This window comes from Nomascus leucogenys, chromosome 7b, assembly GCF_006542625.1.
Source record: "Nomascus leucogenys isolate Asia chromosome 7b, Asia_NLE_v1, whole genome shotgun sequence".
In the NCBI taxonomy this organism is placed as follows: Eukaryota; Metazoa; Chordata; class Mammalia; order Primates; family Hylobatidae; genus Nomascus; species Nomascus leucogenys.
This window is the reverse complement of record NC_044387.1, coordinates 50,714,644-50,735,943: the sequence shown is the minus strand read 5'-3', so window position 1 is coordinate 50,735,943 and position 21,300 is coordinate 50,714,644. Positions and strand designations below refer to the sequence as shown.

General features: G+C 52.2%; 2 protein-coding genes across 4 annotated transcripts; both read left to right on the top strand.

Moving 5' to 3' along the window:
• Nucleotides 1–7,822: 7,822 nt before the first annotated feature.
• Nucleotides 7,823–9,887, top strand: VPREB3 (V-set pre-B cell surrogate light chain 3). Its single transcript, XM_003281724.3, has 2 exons — nt 7,823–8,317; nt 9,436–9,887. The coding sequence occupies exons 1-2, from the start codon at nt 8,269–8,271 to the stop codon at nt 9,756–9,758; spliced, it is 372 nt and encodes a 123-aa protein (XP_003281772.1). The 5' UTR covers nt 7,823–8,268; the 3' UTR covers nt 9,759–9,887.
• A 1,616-nt stretch (nt 9,888–11,503) lies between these two features.
• Nucleotides 11,504–20,073, top strand: ZNF70 (zinc finger protein 70). 3 transcript variants are annotated; one of them, XM_030815960.1, is made up of 2 exons: nt 11,504–11,590; nt 17,405–20,073. In XM_030815960.1, the coding sequence occupies exon 2, from the start codon at nt 17,484–17,486 to the stop codon at nt 18,822–18,824; it is 1,341 nt and encodes a 446-aa protein (XP_030671820.1). In that variant the 5' UTR covers nt 11,504–11,590; nt 17,405–17,483; the 3' UTR covers nt 18,825–20,073. The 3 variants fall into 3 exon arrangements, with proteins under 3 accessions (XP_030671820.1, XP_030671819.1, XP_030671818.1); XM_030815959.1 differs by having other exon boundaries at nt 11,525–11,633; XM_030815958.1 differs by having other exon boundaries at nt 11,525–11,657.
• Nucleotides 20,074–21,300: the final 1,227 nt, after the last annotated feature.

The following is a 21,300-nucleotide window of genomic DNA, read 5'->3' as shown; positions in this document are numbered from 1 at the left end:
TCAGCCTCCCGAGTAACTGGGACTACAGGTGTGCACCACTACACCTGGCTAGATTTTTTTTTTTTTTTTTGAGACATAGTCTCGCTCTCTTGCCCAGCCTGGAGTGCAGTGGTGTGATCTCGGCTCACTGCAAGCTCCATCTCCCGGGTTCACGCCATTCTCCTGCCTCAGCCTTCTGAGTAGCTGGGACTACAGTTGCCCGCCACCACGCCCAGCTAATTTTTTTGTATTTTTAGTAGAGATGGGGTTTCACCGTGTTAGCCAGGATGGTCTCGATCCCCTGACCTCGTGATCCACCCGCCTCAGCCTCCCAAAGTGCTGGGATTACAGGATTACAGGCGTGAGCCACTGCGCCCAGCCTTTTTTTGTATTTTTAATAGAGATGGAGTTTCACCATGTTGGTCAGTTTGGTCTTGAATTCCTGACCTCAAATGATCCGCCCACCTTGGCCTCCCAAAGTGCTGAGCCACCAAGCCTGACCTATTTATTTATTTATTTATCTGAGAATGAGTCTCGCTCTGTCAGCCATGCTGGAGTGCAGTGCCGCAATCTCAGCTCACTGCAACCTCCACCACTCGCGTTCAAGCGATTCTCCTGTCTCAGCCTCCGGAGTAGCTGGTATTACAGGCGCCAGCCACCACCCCTGGCTAATTTTTTTGTATTTTTAGTAGATATGAGGAAGGCCAGGCTGGTCTCGAACTCCTGACCTCAGGTGATCCACCTGCCTCGGCCTCTCAAAGTGCTGGGATTATAGGAATGAGCCACCGTGCCCGGCCATTTCGTGTCTTTTGTATTTGTCTGCTTCTCCCAGTCTCTCCCCTTCTTGTTCCCCTCCTCTCTGTCTTCCTTTTCTTTCTGTCTAGGTTTCACATTCTCTCTCCCCTCCTCTCCTCTCCCCTCCCCGCCCCTTTCCCTTTTTTCCTTTCTCTTCCTCCCTCCCTCTCTCCCTCCCTCCCTTCCTTCCTTCCTTTCTTTTTTGGACACAGTTTTGCTCTTGTTGCCCAGGCTGGAGTACAATGGTGCAATCTTGGCTTGCCGTAATCTCCGCCTCCCGGGTTCAAGCGATTCTCCTGCCCCAGCCTCCCAAGTAGCTGGGATTACAGGCATATGCCACCACACCTGGCTAATTTTGTGTTTTTAGTAGAGACAGGGTTTCTCCATGTTGGCCAGGCTGGTCTCGAACTCCCGACCTCAGGAGATCCGCCCCACTCGGCCTCCCAAAGTGCTGGGATTACAAGTGTGAGCCACTGCGCCCAGCTGGCTGGCTTGCTTTCTCGCTCTTTTGCTCTTTCGCCCTTCCTTCCTTCCTTCCTTCCTTCCTCTTTCTCTCTTTTTCTTTCTTTTCCCTCCTTCCTTTCTTTTCTTTCTTTTCTTTTCTCTTTTTTTTTTTGAAACAGGGTCTTACTCTGTTGCCCAGGCTGCAGTGCAGTGGCACAATCACAGCTGACTGCAGCTTCGGCCTCCCAGGCTCAAGCAATCCTCCCACTTCAGCCTCCTGAGTAGCTGGGACTACAGGTGCATGCCACCATGCCTATTGAAATTTTTTTCTTTTTAATTTTGTAGAGATGGAGTCTCACTATGTTGCCTAGACTGGTCTTGAACTCCTGGGGTCAAGCAATCCTCTTACCTTGGCCTCCCAAAGTGCTGGGATTACAGGTGCAAGCCACTGGTCCCGGCCTCACATTGTTTTTTTGCCTCTCCATGTTCACTCTTTCTTTGACTTTTTTTCTCCATGTCTCTTTTCATTATCCTTCCTCTTTCCTTCCTGTTTACTGCCTCCCCTCTGTCTCTGTCTCTCCACTTCTGTCTCCTGCCCTCACCCCATGACCCCCACCAGACCTCTCCAGCCAGGGCACCAGGTGGATGCCTGGAGCAACACCTCCCTTTCCCCAGCTCCCTTACCCCCAAGGTTTTAGAAGTGTTCCCAGCCCCCATGATTCAGCTGTGTCCTGCCTTTTGCAGGCAGAGTTCTGGACAGTGAGGGTGGAGGAAAACTGAGTCTTCCATGAAGCCCGCCATTGTCAGACTCTGGCTCTGGATAAGCACTTTCCTTTGGACTGCCTTGGTGTTTCCATCTGTAAAAGGAGGGTATGACCCATGACTTAGCAGGGCTGTGGTGATGATTAAGTGTGATAAATTTTAAAGAGCTGTCTCTGTGCTCAGCACCATGATGTAGCAAGCACTCCAATCAGTATTGCAGAAACAGGCAGCACTTCCCCAAGCTTATTTAAACATGGGATGGCCAGGCATGGTGGCTCATGCCTGTAATCCCAACACTTTGGGAGGCCGAGGCAGGCAGATCACTGGAAGTCGGGATCTGCCCAGCCTGGGCAACATAGCAAGGCCTCATCTCTGTAAAAATAAAAGCATTAGCTGGGCGTGGTGGCTCACACCTGTAGTCCCAGCTCCTCAGGAAGCTGAGGCGGGAAGATCACTTGAGCCCAGTTCAAGGCAGAAATTAATTAAAATCACACAACTACACTTCAGCCTGGGTGACACGGTGAGACGACTAAAAAAAAGACAAAAAACAAGGCCGGGCGCGGTGGCTCACGCCTGTAATCCCAGCACTTTGGGAGGTCGAGGCGGGCGGATCACGAGGTCAGGAGATCGAGACCATCCTGGCTAACACGGTGAAACCCCATCTCTACTAAAAATACAAAAAATTAGCCGGGCGAGGTGGCGGGCGCCTGTAGTCCCAGCTACTCGGGAGGCTGAGGCAGGAGAATGGCGTGAACCCCGGGGGGCGGAGCCTGCAGTGAGCCGAGATCGCGCCACTGCACTCCAACCTGGGCGACAGCAAGACTCTGTCTCAAAAAAAAAAAAAAAAAAAAAAGACAAAAAACAGTGCCCTTTTTTTAACTCACAGCCTCCAGAATTCCCTTGGGGAGGCTATATAGCCCCTTCCCAGGTCCCACTCCTTTCTTGACACCTCCTCAGGGTATCTCCATGACAGTCAAGATAGAGTCTCCTGATTCCCTCCTTGGTGGCACTGAAGAGGAGATCCTTGGATGGCAGATGGTGACTACAAGAGCTGAGGCTCCAGGCCTGGAGTGGCCTTTCCTTCCAGATTCTGGCTTCAGGCACTGGAGGCTCCACACTTACAGTCTCCTGAGCTGTGTTCTGTGGGATGTGGGTCCTCAGATATGGTTCTGTCCCCGGAAAAAGTGCTCCATGTTTTTTTTTTTTCCTTTTTTGAGACAGAGTCTCATTCTTGCCGAGGCTGGAGTGCAATGGCATGATCTTGGCTCACTGCAACCTCCGCCTCCCAGGTTCAAGTGATTCTCCCGCCTCAGCCTCCTGAGTAGCCGGGATTACAGGCGCCCGCTGCCACGCCCAGCTAATTTTGTTTGTATTTTTAGTAGAGACAGGGTTTCCACCATATTGGCCAGGCTGGTCTCAAACTCCTGACCTTGTGATCTGCTCACCTCAGCCTCCCAAAGTGCTGGGATTACAGGCATGGACCACCTAGCCCTGCCCATGTTTTTTGTTTGTTTTTGTTTTGTTTTGTTTTGAGACGGAGTTTCACTCTGTCGCCCAGGTTGTAGTGCAGTGGCACGATCTCAGCTCACTGCAGCCTCCCAGGTTCAAGCAATTCTTTCGCCTCAGCCTCCATAGTAGCTGTGATTAGAGGCGCACACCACCACGCCTGGCTAATTTTTTGTATTTTTCGTAGAGACAGGGTATCACCCTGTTGATCAGGCTGGTCTCAAATTCCTGAGCTCAAGTGATCCCCCCCACCCCCTCCGCCTCCCAAAGTGCTGAGATTATAGGCATGAGCCACTGCGCCCAGCCTTATTATTATTTTTTGAGACAGAGTCTCACTCTGTCATCCAGGCTGGAGTGCAGTGGCACAAACATGGCTCACTGCAGCCTCAAACTCCTGTGCTCAAGTGATCCTCCCACCTCAGGCTCCCGAGTAGCTAAAACTACAGATGTGAGCCACCACGCCTGGCCAATTAAAAAAATTTTTTTGTAGAGACAGGGTCTTGCTCCGTTGTTCAGGCTGGTCTCAGACTGCTGGCCTCAAATGATTTTCCTGCCTTGGCCTCTCAAAGTGCTAGGATAACAGGCGTGAGACACCATGCTCAGTGTCACAATTATTTTCTGACGTTAGCCTTACCTTACCTGAATAATAATAAAACCGATTAAAATGGTGCACTCTTGTGAGGCACGGTGGCTTTTACCTGTTATCCTAGCACTTTGGGAGCCTGAAGCAGGAGGATCGTTTGAGGCTGGGAATTCAAGACCAGCCTGGGCAACATAGTAAGACCCTGTCTCTACAAAAAAAAAAAAAAAAACTAAAGAATTAGCTAGGCGTGGTGGCTCACACCTGTAGTCCTAGCTTCTTGAGAGCCTGAGGTGGGACGATCAGTTGAGCACAGAAACTGGAGGCTGCAAATGAGCTATGATCACACCACTGTACTCCAGTCTGGATAGTAGGGCAAGACTCTGTCTCAAAATAAGTACATCAATTAAACAAAAACAAAAGAATTGGCCAGGCATAGTGGCATGCACCTGTAGTCCTAGCTATTTGGGAGGCTAAGGCAGGAGGACTGCTTGAGCCCAGAGTTCATGGCTGCAGTGAACCATGATCAGGCTGCTGTACTTCAGCTTGGGTGACAGAATGAGACCTTGTCTCAAAGGAAAAAGAAAAAGCAAGACTCTGTCTCAAAAAAAAAGAAAAAAGAAAAAGAAAAAGAAGGCCGGTCACGGTGGCTCACGCCTGTAATCCCAGCACTTTGGGAGACCAAGGCAGGCAGATCACGAGGTTAACATAGTGAAACTCTGTCTCTACTAAAAATACAAAAATTAGCTGGGCGTGGCAATGCACGCCTGTAGTCCCAGGTACGCAGGGGGCTGAAGCAGGAGAATCGTTCGAACCCAGGAGGTTGTGAGCCGAGCATCGCGCCACTGCACTCCAGCCTGGGCAACAGAGCGAGACTCTGTCTCAAGAAAAACGAAAAGAAAAGAAAAGAGAAAAGAAGAAAAGAAAAGAAAGGGAAGGGGAGGGGAGGGGCAGGGGGGAAAGTGCCATTGAAAACATAGTTTGTGGCCAGGCGCGGTGACTCACGCCTTTAATCCCAGCACTTTGTGAGGCAAAGGCGAGCGGATCATGAGGTCAAGAGATCGAGACCAGCCTGACCAACATGGTGAAACCCGACCAATATGGTGAAACCCCGTCTCTACTAAAAAAAATACAAAAAAATTAGCCAGGCGTGGCAGTGCATGCCTGTAATCCCAGCTACTTGGGAGGCTGAGGCAGGAGAATCACTTGAACCTGGGAGGCAGAGGTTGCAGTGAGCTGAGATTGCACTATTGCACTCCAGCCTGGGCAACAAACCGTGAAACTCCGTCTCAAAAAAAAAAAAAAAAAAAAAGAAAAGAAAAGAAAAAAAAAGAAAAGATAGTTACTCAAAGTTCCCCTGAAACAGGGAGTACACAAAGGTGGGCCACACAGGAAGCACCACAGTTGATGGGCAGGCAGAGGGAGAGGGAGGAACTGTGGTCAAGGGCCTCTACTATGGTTTCCAAGGCTGGGCAGGCTTAGGACTGAATAATTAAAGTGGATTCTGGGGCACGGGCTGTCCCTAGTTGTCTGGTGCATGGCCCTGGAGAGATTAGGGCAGGTGGAGTATAAGAGCAGATTAAGGAGGGAGTTGAGGGGGTTGGGATTAGTTGACTTGCATTTGAAAAGCATGCTTTCAGAAGAGTTATTTACTATCATGGCTGGGTGAGGTGGCTCATGCTTGTAAACCCAGCACTTTGAGAGCCCGAAGTAGGTGGATCATTTGACATCAGGAGACCAAGATCAGCTTGGCCAACATGATGAAATCCCATCTCTACTAAAAATACAAAAAGAATTAGCTGGGCCTGGTGGCACATGCCTGTAATCCCAGGTACTTGGGAGGCTGAAGCAGGAAAATCGCTTGAACCCGGGAGGCGGAGGTTGCAGTGAGTGGAGATTGCACTCCAGCCTTGGGGACAGAACAAGACTCTGTCTGATAAAAAAGAAAAAGAGTTGGCCGGGCGCAGTGGCTCACACCTGTAATCCCAGCACTTTGGGAGGCCGAGGCAGGCAGATCACAAGGTCAGGAGATCGAGACCATCCTGGCTAACACGGTGAAACTCCGTCTCTACTAAAAAATACAAAAAATTAGCCGGGCGTGGTGGCGAGCACCTGTAGTCCCAGCTACTCGGGAGGCTGAGGCAGGAGAATGGCATCAACCCGGGAGGCAGAGCTTGCAGTGAGCCAAGATCACACCACTGCACTCCAGCCTGGGTGATAGAGTGAGACTCCGTCTCAAAAGAAAAAAAAGAAAAAGAGTTATTTACTATCGGCCGGGCGCGGTGGCTCATGCCTGTAATCCCAGCACTTTGGGAGGTCAAGGCGGGCGGATTGCAAGGTCAGGAGATCGAGACCATCCTGGCTAACATGGTGAAACCCCATCTCTACTAAAAATATAAAAAATTAGCCAGGCGCAGTGGCCAGCGCCTGTAGTCTCAGCTACTCGGGAGGCTGAGGCAGGAGAATGGCGTGAACCCGGGAGGCGGAGCTTGCAGTGAGCCGAGATCGCGCCACTGCACTCCAGCCTGGGCGACAGAGCAAGACTCCGTCTCAAAAAAAAAAAAAAAGAGTTATTTACTATCTATAGGGACTGGGTAACCCTAGGAGGGTTAGTCCCTCAGTGGTCAACAAGGCCCCAGATTACACAGTATTGGAATACAGAAAATAAATGACATGGTTAATCCACCCATTGTGGCCAGCACTGAGCAAATAGGTCCCATCTTTGCATTTTCACAATCCTCAGGCTGGCATTATGCTTAACTTCATGTTGCAGATGAGAAAACTGAGGCACAGTGGGGGTAAGTAACTTGGCTGAAGTCATGCAGTTAAGAAAAGCAGGAGCTGGGATTCAAACCCAAGTTCAAAACCACCTCAGCTACTTGGAATCCTGGCAAATTAAAGGTTGTGATAATGTCAAGTGCTGGCGAGGATGCGAAGTCACTGTAAACTCTCTTACTCTGCTGGTGGAAGACCAGATTGTTACAAACACATGGGGAACCCTGGCAGACCTAGTAAAGCTAAATGTATTCTTTCCTTGCCGTCTGGCAGCTCCATTTCTGGGTGTCTCTCCAGCACAAATGAGTGCACCAATATGCCAAAAGACATTGACAGAGACATTCACAGAAGTTTTATTTGTAATGGCCAAAGACTGGAGAACATCCAAATGTCTAACAATAGGAGAATGGAAAAACTGATTACGGTGCATTCACACAATGGATTACACACAGCTGTGGGCATGAATGAAATATTACTGCACACACATGGATCACTCCCATCATGTTCAACAAAAGAAGCAGGCACAAAAGAGGGCACACTATCATTCCACTTATAGTTGAAGTTCTAGAGCAGGCAAAAACTAATCTAAGGTGATAGAAGTCAGAATGATGATTCCCTTGAGGGTGCAGGTCATTATTAACTGAGGGGCCCTCAGGGGAGACGGAAATGTTCTTTTTTTTTTTTTTTGAGATGGAGTCTCACTCTGTCGCCCAGGCTGAAGTGCAGTGGTGCGATCTTGGCTTACTGCAACCTCCGCCTCCTGGGTTCAAGCGATTTTCCTGCCTCAGCCTCTCCAGTAGTTGGGACTACAGGCGTGCACCACCACGCCCAGCTAATTTTTGTATTTTTAGTACAAAAAAGATGGGGTTTCACCATGTTGGCCAAGCTGGTCTCGAACTCCTGACCTCAAGTGATCCACCCGCCTCGGCTTCCCAAAGTGCTGGGATTATAGGCGTAAGCCACCGCCCTCAGCCGAGATTTTCTAAATCCTGATCTGGGTGGAGGTTGCAGGGGTGTATGTGTGTGTGTGTGTGTGTGTGTGTGTGTGTGTGTGCGCGCGCGCGCACACACGCGCATGCGTGGCGGCATACATACAGATACATAAAATCATCAAGCTATACACTTAAGATTTATGCACTTTACTGTATGCTAGTTGTACCTCAATAAAAAAGTAGATTTCTACCTGCTATAACTGCACATGAGGACTTCTGGGCTCCTGTTCTTGGAAGGCCTTGTGGTGCCAGGACCCTGACATTTGGGAAGAAAAGGCTTGGCCATTGGGCCCGTCACCGCCCCTCCTTCCGCAGTCAAAAGGCTGATTTGCATGCTCTGTTGTGGTCCAGTGGCCTTTCCAGCCCTGTGCCCCAAAGCACCTGGAGCATATAGCCTTGCAGAACTTCTCCTTGACTGCCTCCCTGCCTCTGGCCATGGCCTGCCGGTGCCTCAGCTTCCTTCTGATGGGGACCTTCCTGTCAGGTGAATCTTCCCTGGGCCTCACTCACCTGGGTATGGGGTGGGGAACAGTACTGGCCCCAGAAGGCCCCTGCAAGGAGGCAAATCGATGGGGACAGTAGGGCAGTCCTGGGAGGGGTATTTTTTTTTTTTTTTTTTGAGACGGAGTTTTGCTCTTGTTGCCCAGGCTGGAGTGCAATGGCATAATCTCGGCTCACTGCACCTCTGCCTCCCAGGTTCAAGCGATTCTCCTGCTCCAGCGTCCTGAGTAGCTGGGATTACAGGCATGCGCCACCATGCCCGGCTAATTTTGTATTTTTAGTAGAGACGGGGTTTCTCCATGTTGGTCAGGCTGGTCTCAAATTCCTGACCTTAGGTGATCCGCCCACCTTAGCCTCCCAAAGTGCTAGGATTACAGGCTTGAGCCACCGCACCTGGCTGGGAGGGGTATTGAGGTAGAGGGGTGACCTGGCTTCAGGCAGCTCTGCCCTTGGCCTGGGGCAAATCACGTCCCTGTGTGGGCCTTGGTTTTCTCATTCGTGAATGACCAGATCACTAGAGCCCCGGACTCTGACTTTGGGTCTCCTTCTTAGTTTTTCACAGGGAAAGCTATTGTGGGCTGTCCCTACCCCACAGGGCCTGAGGCAATCTAACCTCCCTGAGAGGGTCCCTGCAGCCAGTTGCCTGAGGCTGAGTTGATGTGTGGGACAGCCCAGGAGGTTCCTGGTGGCGGTTAGTCTGTATTCAGGGTTTGGAAGAGCTGAAGTGAAGTGGGCGGGGAAGTGGGGGAGGGGGGTGCAGTTCTGCAGAGAAACATGGGTGGGTAGCAGAGGGACCTAGAGGCTGCTAGTCCAACCTCCTGAGCTCTGGGCCTTTAACTGAACAGGGATCCTTGAGGATATGGCACTAATGGGGACTTGGGGGCTATCTCCAAACCCCTCACTCACAAACGGAGATGGAGGTCCAGATAGGGCACCCTAAGTCACACAGAACCAGGCCTCCTGCACCCCGTTCATTGCTAATCCCATAGCACTGGGCAATGAGCCCTTTGGGACTGGGAGTCTCCATGGAGTCCAACCAAGCCTTCATAGGGCAGGGGTGGGAGGGAAGGGGCTCAGGCTGAGTGGGTTTGTGTCTCTCAGTCTCCCAGACAGTCCTGGCCCAGCTGGATGCACTGCTGGTCTTCCCAGGCCAAGTGGCTCAACTCTCCTGCACGCTCAGCCCCCAGCACGTCACCATCAGGGACTACGGTGTGTCCTGGTACCAGCAGCGGGCAGGCAGTGCCCCTCGATATCTCCTCTACTACCGCTCAGAGGAGGATCACCACCGGCCCACTGACATCCCTGATCGATTCTCGGCAGCCAAGGATGAGGCCCACAATGCCTGTGTCCTCACCATTAGTCCCGTGCAGCCTGAAGATGACGCGGATTACTATTGCTCTGTTGGCTACGGCTTTGGTCCCTAGGGGTGGGGTGTGAGATGAGTGCCTCCCCTCTGCCTCCCATTTCTGCCTGACCTTGGGTCCCTTTTAAACTTTCTCTGAGCCTTGCTTCCCCTCTGTAAAATGGGTTAATAATATTCAACATGTCAACAATAGCTATTGTGAGGGTCATGAGATCCTGGCTGAAAAAAGTGACTGTGGTGGGTCTGGGAGTCGAAGACCCACTCCTGGGGTGGGGTGCAGTGTGCGGGGGAATGGGGATTCTGGGGACTGTTGTCAAAGAGGAAGCACCTGAGACTCTTGGGGCATGGCCCAGACTCCCCCCCTGGCCCCCTGGGGGCTCAAACTGGTAGCCCGACCTTCCTGTGACCTGAGGAGCTGGAGGGAGAAAAAGGAACCAGCCCTTGCCGCCCCCAACTCTGCATGGCTGGTTATGGTCCAAGGGTTATGGCTCTAGGGTGGCTGGTCCCCATGGAGCTCAGGCTGTTGGCTTGGGGAGGGGCAGCCACTGCCTACTGCTTGGAGTCTGTGCCCAAGGCCCGACAGAGCATTAATGGGGCAGGAAGACAGGTGTGTGTGGGTAGCATGGGGGGCACTCAAACGCCACAGCTGAGGGTGCTGAAGGCAGGTGGGCAGATGGCTGGGGCAGAGTCCCTTTTCCCAGGGACGGTGTGTTCTCCTGATGTCCTGTGATTGGGCCGAGGTCTGCGGAGGGAAGCTCTCCCACAAGCTGGGCAGCTGCACCTGAGCTGGGGGTGGGGGAGGTCATGGGCAGAACACTTGGGTGGAGGGGCCAGTCTTGCCATTAGCAGAAAGGAGGGAGCGGAGATTTCTTTTCTTTTCTTTTTTTTTTTTTGAGATGGAGTCTCGCTCTGTCGCCCAGGCTGGAGTGCAATGGCACTATCTTGGCTCACTGCAACCTCCGCCTCTCAGGGTCAAACGATTCTCCTGCCTCAGTAGCTGGGATTACAGGCGCGTGTCACCACTCCCAGATAATTTTTAGTAGAAACAGGGTTTCACCATGTTGGTCAGGCTGAGTCTCGAACTCCTGACCTCGTGATCCACCCGACTCGGCCTCCCAAAATGCTAGGATTAAAGGCGTGAGTCACCGCGCCCGGCCAGGGGCCGGCGATTTCAAGAACACATTCCTCTTCCCTCTTGGTGCGCCTGAGAGGAGGCGCTTCATGTCGAAGTCAGCCCTGGGATGCAGAGAGTTGGGGGGCTCAGGGTCCTGGGATGGTCTCGCAGACACTCCTAGTTCTTCGCCTGCCCCTTCTCATCTCTATTTCTGTGGGGGCGGGGAGGGCAGGCAGGAACGGGGCTAGCCTTGAAGCAGGTTGGGGGAGGGGGATCCTAACAGGACCCCGGTGCCTGTGTAGAGTGACAGGGTCGACAGCTCTGGGGCTCCACTCTCCTTTCCCTGAAGACCCCAGCTGCCTCAGTGGCTTCTGGCTTGCACCCAGCACCAGCGCAGATGCCCCGAGTGCTGGCGGCTCGAGGTCCGCCCGCCCGTCCCGACCTGTTTCCTCCTCTGCTCTCCTGCCAACGCCTGCCCATCTCTGTTTCCCCCACGTCCAGCACGCGCTTCGGGGACGGCCAGAGCCACCAAGCCGACTGGAGAGACTCTCCTGATTCGGGTCCTTGTGTCCCGGGGCCCGGGCGGCTACCCGCGGCGACAACCGGGGCGGTGGGACCACCGAGACGCCGGGACCTCCGCGCGGCCTAGAGTGGTCCCGGAAGTGCCCGCGGGCCGGGGGCGGGGCTCTGGGTGCTCGGGCGGCAGCGGGCTCCGCGTCAGCAGCTGCTGCGGTGCGAGGCAGCGTCGGCCGCGTCGGCCGCGGGTTGGAGCAGTTCAGGTGCGGCCCCGCCCCGCCCGCCTGCGGCCCCGCCCCGGCCCAGGTGAGCTGCCCCGCCCCGGCCCAGGTGAGTGGCCCCGCGTCCGCCGGTGTGACCCGAGTCCGCCTGACTACCTGTCCCTCCGGTGGCCCTGGGTGTGCGTGTCCCCAATCGCGGCGAAGCCTGTAGGGGCGCCACGTCGCCGCCTGGGCAGCGTGTGCGGGTCAGCGGCCACTCTTGGGCCCCCAGCCAGGAAACCTTGACTGCACTAAGGGTTTGCAGGGTGCCCAGGCCCTAGGGACTCTCTGGAGGATGGGATGACAGATGCAGGAGGACCCGGAGAAGGCCCCGACGGAGATGGGAAGCATGGAGTTCCAGACCTTTGCGTTTTCGGTCCAAAAACACTTATCATGTTGTGGGAGACAGATAAAGGGTTGCCAACTTTTTATCCTGAGTGGAGACTTCAGCGTGTAGGGGCTATGTAGTGGGAATGGAAAACCTCTACGGAGGGAAGTTTGAGAACACCAGGACTTAACGGGTGGGCGGAGGAAGAGTTGCAATCTAAAGATATCAAGAAAGAGAACTTGGAAGGCATGAACGTTGGGAAGAAAGCGAGGGTAGGGATGGGGTTGGGGGGTAGCTCAAAGCTTTCATGTACCCAGGTAGGCAATGTGGGCGGGTGACGGGATATTGTCACATCTTCGTTTTTCAAGAGAAAGCCAGAAACCTACTGAGTTTTAAATATTGGCAACTAAGGAAAATGAACAGGAAAAGCCAAACTCTTCGAGAGCCAAACATAACATAGCAGGTTCTTCAGGCTGCCAATTTGCAACCTCTGAAATGAAGGGTTTTGAGAAGGAGGTATTGGAGAGCAGTGCCAGATGGGGTGGGAAGGTGAGGACTGAGAAGAGAGGGACTTGGCAATAAGGAGGTCATAGGATGCCAGAGCTGAGGTCCCAGCTGAAATCGGAAACTCGAAATTTGTCGTTGTGCCATACATAGTTGTATGATTTTTCTTGGCAACATTTAACAACTTAGGAGGAACTGGCCGAGAAGACTGGGACTTAGCGGCTAACTGCAGCCTGACGAGGAGGTGAGGAGCATGGTGCTGGAGCGTGAGAGTTGAAGTGATACGCATAATATAGAGTCTAAGCTGGATGGAGAAGGGGTGGAACTGGAAAAGGAGAACTAGAGTAAAAATGGCTTGGATTTCGTGAGGTCGAAAAGCACAAATTGAGTGAGAGAGCTGGAAAGGTTGGAGATTATGGGTTGCTGAAGAGGAGGGGGAGGGTGAGAGGAGTTGAGAATTTTTGAAAATACTTTAGGGCTGGGCGAGAGGGCTCATGCCTATAATACCAGCACTTTCAGAGGCCAAAATGGGTGGATCGCATGAGCTCAGAAATTCGAGACCAGCCTGCACAACATGGCAAAAACCCGTCTCTACAAAAAATACAAAAATTAGCCAGGTGTGGCACGTGCCTGTAGTGCCTGTAGTCCCAGCTACTTTTTTTTTTTTTTTTTTTTTTTTGAGACGGAGTCTCGTCCTGTCGCCCAGGCTGGAGTGCAGTGGCGCGATCTCGGCTCACTGCAAGCTCCGCCTCCTGGGTTCACGCCATTCTCCTGCCTCAGCCTCCCAAGTAGCTGGGACTATAGGTACCCGCCACCACAGCCGGCTAATTTTTTTGTATTTTTAATAGAGACACAGTTTCACCGTGTTAGCCAGGATGGTGTCCTAGCTACTTAAGAGGCTGAGATAGGAGAATCACTTGAGCCCAGGAGCCAGAGGTTCCAGTGAGCTGTAATCACACCCCTGCACTCCATTCTGGAAAAAGAAAATACTTTAGTTCAGTGCTCTTTTTTTTTTTATATCCAGTCTTTCTATTGGCTGAAAAACCATTTTAAAAAATCATTTCTGGGCTGGGCGTGGTGGCTCACGCCTGTAATCCCAGCACTTTGGGATGCCAAGGCGGGCGGATCACCTGAGGTCAGGAGTTCGAGACTAGCCTGGCCAACATGGTGAAACCCCATCTCTACTAAAAATACAAAAATTATCCAGGCCTGGTGGTGGGTGCCTGTAATCCCGGCTATTCAGGAGGCTGAGGCAGGAGAATTGCTTGAACCCAGGAGGCGGAGGTTGCAGTGAGTCGAGATTGCGCCATTGCACTCCAGGCTGGGCAACAAGAGTTAGACTCCACCTCAAAAAAAAAAAAAAATCATTTCTGCTGGGCATGGTGGCTCATGCCTGTAGTCCAGCACTTTGGGCGGCAGAGGTAGGAGGATTGCTTGAACCCAGGAGTTCAAGACCAGCCTGGGCTACATAATATTGTCTCATCTCTACAGAAAAATTTAAAAATTAGCTGGATGTGTTGATATGCCCCTGTAGTCCCAGCTACTTGAGAGGCTGAGGTTGGAGGATCAGTTGAGCCGGGGAGGTCAAGGCTACAGTGAGCCATGATTGTACTCCTGCACTCCAGCCTGGACGACAGAGTGAGACCCTGTCTCAAAAAAAATTTTTTTTTCCAAGTAGAAATGAGTTCTGTTATGACTATTCTGATTAATTTAGTATTTTTTTTTGAGGCAGTTCTTCTGTAGATTCAGTATAAGGATAATCGTGCCCTTGTATAGAGTTGTGAAGATTAAATGAGGTGCCTTGAAGGACCTATTAGTGCCTAGCACAGAGTAGGTGCTCAGTGAATATGAGCTGTTGCTATCATTATTGTGTCACCTGAAGACTTTGCCTTTATCTAGCACGGAAGTTTCTGAATAGGGCTCTTTGGGGCTTCCTCAGGGGCCACATCTGGGAGGGGGAGTGCTGAGTGGGCTGTTCTAGCTTCCTTCCTTGTCCCTGCTAACGTGCCCTCCTTCAACTGGAGCAGCTCTGCTTTTGTCTGTTTTATTTTGTTTTTATTTTTATTTATTTATTTATTTATTTGAGATGGAGTCTTGCTCTGTCGCCCAGGTTGGAGTACAGTGGCGTGATCTCGCAAGCTCCGCCTCCTGAGTTCACGCCATTCTCCTGCCTCAGCCTCCGAGTAGCTGGGACTACAGGCGCCCGCCACCACGCCCGGCTAATTTTTTTGTATTTCTAGTAGAGACGGGGTTTCACCGTGTTAGCCAGGATGGTCTCGATCTCCTAACCTCATGATCCGCCTGCCTTGGCCTCCCAAAGTGCTGGGATTACAGGTGTGAGCCACCGCGCCCGGCCTTGTCTGTTTTATTTATTTATATCTCCTAGACCAGTGATCCCCAACCTTTTTGGCATCAGGGACCAGTTTTGCGGAAGACAATTTTTCCATGAATGGGTGGGGGACATGGGGGATGGTTTTGAGATGAAACTGTTCCACCTCAGATCATCAGGTGTTAGATTCTCATAAGGAGTGCACAACCAGATGCCTCGTATGCACAGTTTGCAATAGGGTTCCAGTTCCTATGAGAATCTAATGCCACTGCTCATCTGACAGGAGGCAGAGCTCAGGCTGTAATGCTCGTTCACCTTCCGCTCACCTCCTGCTATGCGGCCTGGTTCCTAACAGGACACATACTGGTGCCTGTCCCCCACCCTGGGGTTTGGGGACCCCTGTCCTAGACAGTTGACTTATTTGACTAAAGTGTTCTTTGACCAAAAAAAGTGACAGTTCTAGCACAAAAACAAATGGCTTTTCCTCCATTTGATAATTTATTCAACAACTGTGTACATTGGGATTGTGCTTTTGTGCTGGGGGCTGGAGATTCTGAAATGAAGGAACACAGTATTTGCCCTTAGGGAATTTTCAAGCTAACGGTGGGGGCCTGAGATGGTCAAGAACCTGAGGGTGCAGAGAAAAGGGGACATTTGGACGAGTCCTGAAGGATGAGCAAGTGGCAGTCTGAGAATGGTCCTTACCTGTTAGGACAACAGCAGTGCAAATTAGTCATCGAGCTGGAAAATTAGAAGTGTTGGGGGGACCAGCCTGGGCAATACAGTGTGACCTCATCTCTACAAAAAGAAAGAATTAAAAAAATTAGCAGAGTGTGGTGGTGTACACCTGCAGTCCCAGGAGGCTGAAGTGGGAGGATCACTTGAGCCTGGGAGGCAGAGGTTGCAGTGAGCCAAGATCACACCACTATACTCCAGCCTGGGCAACAGGGCAAGAGCCTATCTCAAATAAAAAAGAAGAGGTGTATGGGGCAGACAGGCAGGAGGTGGATTGGAAAGGCCAGGTGTGAAGGAGTTGGGCTGTCACAAGACCCTAAGAAGGGAACCACCGGGCCGGGCGTGGTGGCTCACGCCTGTAATCCCAGCACTTTGGGAGGCCAAGGCAAGCAGATCACTTGAGGTCAGAAGTTCGAGACCAGCCTGGCCAACATGGTGAAACCCGGTCTCTACTAAAAATACAAAAATTAGCCAGGCATGGTGGCGGGCGCCTGTAATCCCAGCTACTTGGGAGGCCGAGGCAGGAGAATCACTTGAAGTTGGAAGGCAGAGGTTGCAGTGAGCCAAGATCGTGCCACTGCACTCTAGCCTGGGTGAAAGAGCAAAACTCCATCTCAAAAAAAAAAAAAAAAAAGGGAACCACCATAATCAGTCTTTTTTTTTTGAGAGGGAGTCTCACTCTGTTGCCCAGGCTGGAGTACAATGGCACAATCTCAGCTCACTGCAAGCTCCGCCTCCCAGGTTCACGCCATTCTCCTGCCTCAGCCTCCAGAGTAGCTAGGACTACAGGCGCCTGCCATGGCGCCCGGCTAATTTTTTTTTTTTTTTTTGTATTTTTAGTAGAAACGGGGTTTCACCGTGTTAGCCAGGATAGTCTTGACCTCCTGACCTCGTGATCCGCCCGCCTTGGCCTCCCAAAGTGCTGGGATTACAGGCGTGAGCCACTGCGCCCGGCCCATAATCAGTCTTATGTTTTGGATATTTGACTCTATTGTTAGTGTAGGGCATGCACCAGAGGGAGAGGAGGAAGCCAGAGGTCAGCAGCTAGTTTGGAGGCCAGCACTGAAAAGATCCCAGGAGGTAGCACTGAAGCCTGAGCTGCAGAGTGGCAGTGAGGACTGAGAGACAGAGAAGCTGCCCACGCAGCCTCAGGAAGTAGATAAGAGGGGACCGGTCGGGTGAGAATAAGAGCGGTTATGCTGACTCCCAGGTTGGGGCACCTGGCTGGAGGGAGTGCGGCTGACCTAGGGTAGAGGGAAGAGCTCTCTTTCTCTTTCCCAGCAAAACCTGCCCCCAATGTCACCCAGTAGCTGGAGTCTTGCTCCTTTTCTGCAGTGGCCCCACTTCCTGGTTGTTGTTGCTGTTGTTGTTGTTTGAGACAGAGTCTCACTTTGTTGCCCATGTTGGAGTGCAGTGGGGTGATCTCTGCTCACTGCAATCTCTGCCTCCCAGGTTCAAGCGAGTCTCCTGCCTCAGCCTCCCTAGTAGCTGGGATTACAGGCACCCACCACCACACTCGGCTAATTGTTTTGTATTTTTAGTGGAGACGGGGTTTCACCATGTGACCAGGCTGGTTTTGAACTCCTGACCTCAAGTGATCTGCCTCCCTCGGCCTCGTGCTAGGATTATAGGTGTGAGCCACCACACCGAGCCCCCACTTCCTGTTTTAGCTTACCTTTCTGAACACTTTCAGCCCATAGAGTCTAGATTCCATGATGTGGCACTTGATTGTGTCTGTCTGTCTGCCTTCAATTGTCTCTGGTAAGCAAAACTTGCCTCTAACTCATTTGGGATCATCTTAAGGGCAAGATTGTGTCTTATGCATATTTCGTTGTTTCTACCATAGATTCTAGGACAGGAAGCAGGCACATATAAGCTGCTTGACTTGCTGACTTGACAGAGTTCCCTGTTTTCTTTTCAGATTGTGAGAACAGTAAGTGTGGCCCAAAGAAGAACATTTTTAAAGAAATACAACCATTGGGGATGATAGCAGATTCACAATGGAGGTTCCCCCAGCAACCAAGTTTGATGAGACCTTTGCATTTGAGAACAGGTTAGAGTCACAACAAGGACTTTTCCCAGGGGAGGATCTGGGGGACCCTTTTCTTCAGGAAAGAGGTTTGGAGCAAATGGCTGTGATCTACAAGGAGATCCCTCTTGGTGAGCAGGACGAAGAACATGATGATTACGAGGGGAATTTCAGTTTGTGCTCAAGCCCTGTTCAGCATCAAAGTATCCCCCCAGGAACCAGACCGCAGGATGATGAGCTCTTCGGACAAACCTTCCTCCAGAAATCCGACCTCAGCATGTGTCAGATAATCCACAGTGAAGAACCGAGTCCATGCAATTGTGCAGAAACAGACGGAGGGGACTCAGGACCTAACGCACCTCACAGAACCCCACAACCAGCCAAGCCCTACGCGTGTCGAGAGTGTGGGAAGGCCTTCAGCCAGAGCTCGCACCTGCTCCGACACCTGGTGATCCACACTGGGGAGAAGCCCTATGAGTGCTGTGAGTGCGGGAAGGCCTTCAGCCAGAGCTCCCACCTGCTCAGGCACCAGATCATCCACACCGGGGAGAAGCCCTACGAGTGCCGGGAGTGTGGGAAGGCCTTCCGCCAGAGCTCAGCCCTCACGCAACACCAAAAGATCCACACTGGAAAGAGGCCCTACGAGTGCAGGGAATGCGGGAAAGATTTCAGCCGGAGCTCCAGCCTCAGAAAACACGAGAGGATTCATACAGGAGAGAGACCTTATCAGTGTAAGGAATGTGGGAAATCCTTCAACCAGAGCTCAGGCCTGAGCCAGCATCGGAAGATCCATACCCTAAAGAAACCTCACGAGTGCGATCTCTGTGGAAAAGCCTTTTGTCACAGGTCACACCTCATCCGACACCAGCGGATCCACACTGGGAAGAAACCATACAAATGCGATGAGTGCGGGAAGGCCTTCAGCCAGAGCTCCAACCTCATTGAGCACCGCAAGACCCACACCGGCGAGAAGCCCTACAAATGCCAGAAGTGCGGGAAGGCCTTCAGCCAGAGCTCCTCCCTCATCGAGCACCAGCGCATCCACACCGGTGAGAAGCCCTACGAGTGCTGTCAGTGTGGCAAGGCCTTTTGCCACAGCTCTGCGCTGATCCAGCACCAGAGAATCCACACCGGCAAGAAGCCCTACACCTGCGAGTGTGGCAAAGCCTTCCGGCACCGGTCAGCCCTCATCGAGCACTATAAAACCCACACCAGAGAGAAGCCCTACGTGTGCAATCTGTGCGGCAAGTCCTTCCGGGGGAGCTCACACCTGATTCGCCATCAGAAGATTCATTCTGGGGAGAAACTATAGAAAGAGGAGCCCACACAAAGCTTGAAAGCCTGTGCTAGATGGAGCCCTTATTCTACATTGCGTGGTCTCCAAGACCCCACCTACCTCCCTGATGCTGAATGGAAACCTTCCCACCTAAGCGCTCTTGAACATCCCACTAGCAGGAAGGCCCCGCGTGGCCCCCGGCCAAGCACGCCAGCTCTCAGCAGGTTTTCTGCATGGAAGGGAAGGTGGGGTGATAGGGAGGGCAGCCGGAAAAGACAGCTGGCCTTCAGTTTCTCCTTCTTGCATTTGACTCCCAAGCCTACAGGATTTCATTTTGCCCTGTCTTCACTTTTCCCAGAATCCAGAAGAATAAATGCCAAGAGGGAGAAAGTTGAATTAAACCCAGGAAAATAGCAGATGAACTCTTTAAATCAGGCTGCAGTCTGGCACTTTTAGAAGACAGAAACCACACTCACAGTCCAAAGCAGCAGAAGAAAAATGAATTCAAAAGTAGATGTGTCAGCAGCAAAGTGGAATTTTCTCACTGGGTTGGGCATGGGTGGGGACAACCAAAACAGGTCTGCAGAGCAAAGGCAGGTCTGGAGGGTGGGTCTTGAGATTGGGGGTGAGGGTGGTGAGCCCCTGGGTGTGGCCTCTTAACCCTCCCCTTAGCCCTAGGGCAGTTTCCCTCAGACAGCTCTGTTACAGGACGGTAGAGATTTGATCCTGTTGGCCAGAGGATGTTTGACACCCGGCTGTGACTCAGCCTGGACACTGGACATGACTGCCCTCCAGGAATAACCCCTCCCTGAGACATAGTGTCCCCAAGACCACAGTGTGCCTTGGACATCAGCAGGGCCTGGGTCTAGTCTGGTCTGGCAATGATGCAGCCCTCCTGCCCCAGTGTCAGGGGACCTGGGAAGCTGGGTGGCTTGTTGGAGGAGGCCGTGTTCTAATCAGAAGGTCTGGGTTCAAGTCCTAGTTCCACCCCCTCCTACCTGTGTGAGCTTGAACAAGTCCTGTAACCTCCCCAGGCTCCATTTCCCCATCCACGAGTTGGGGTAATGGGAACTGGCCACGTGCCTCTAAGGGTTGGTGCCAGGCTGTCATTCAGCGCACAGCCACTGTGAAAGTGCTTTGGCAACTATGAGCAGTCATGGTGACTGAGGACAGAGACCCAGATTGACCCCTGCCCCACCCCTGTGCATTTCCGCAGACTGGAGAGATGTTCCCATCTGGTTTCTGAGCAGTGGGACCTCTCACTGAACAGGGCTTTCCCTCCCTCCGCCCCTTGCAGCCTGGGCTGTATATGCCTGCGGATGCAGTGTCCCACACAAGGACACTTCCTCTTGGACACCATCCTGAGCCTCCTGTAGCAGCAGTGTCATTCTGCGCTTCCACATTCTGTCTGTCTTCCCCACCTGCCAGCTAGGAGTTCAGGTGGGCCTTGTTTAAACAGTACCATTGCCTGTGTCCCACCGGACCAGTTTAGTCAGCCCCAATGGTGGCATGTTTTAAAGCTCCCCAGGTGATTATAACGTCCTAGTGTGCAGCTAGGCTGTGGGCCCTGTGCTGGGCTTTTTTTTTTTTTTTTTTTTTTTTGTGGAGATGGAGTTTTGCTGTGTCGCCAGGCTGGAATGCCGTGGCGTGATCTCAGCTCACTGCAAGTTCCGCCTCCCGGGTTCAAGCAATTCCCCTGCCTCAGCCTCCTGAGTAGCTGGGACTACAGGTGTGTGCCACCATGCCTGGCTAATTTTTTGTATTTTTAGTACAGACAGGGTTTCACCATGTTGACCAGGATGGTCTTGATCTCCTGACCTCGTGATCTACCCGCCTTGGCCTCCCAAAGTGCTGGGATTACAGGCGTGAGACTCCGCACCTGGCTCGTGCTGGGTTTTTGTGCATGCCTCGACAGCTTCCAATGTCAGCCTGCTTGCTTTGGCTGAGCAGAGCTTGAAGGCCATTCTGTCTCAGTGCCCTCACTCCCCGCGCCCCACACCCGGAGTCTCAGGGATGGGCTCAGGCTGATGGTCAGCTGGGCGCTTGGAAAGTGTTTGTCTGGGGCCTCAGGGATCTTTTTAGTCCTAGCTTCCCTCGGGCTCCTGAGAGCTAGTGGGGAAGGAGGCAGTCTAGGCTGTTTTGAAGTTTCCTAAACATTTATGGCTGGGCTAACATGAACTCATCATGGTAACACTGGCTGTTTCAGCTGATCAGAAGCTCAGCATGGCCATTATGCCTAGTTTTGATGAATAAACATGGGAAAGCCATAATTGTTACTAAGTGGGTCTTGACAGGCCAGAGATTTCCAAATGACAGATATGATGGGCTGGAGAGGTCATGGTGGGAGTTCCGGCCATGCCTCTGTCCAGCCCCTGTCTTTGCTATGTGAAACATTTAACATTTAACCAGCACTCCATTGTCCACCAGAACCCTCTGTGTGACCAGTTAGATGACTGGGTGGTGCCCTGGGCATTGCCTGCAAGTGGCCTGTCATTTCAGGCCTGTCTCTATC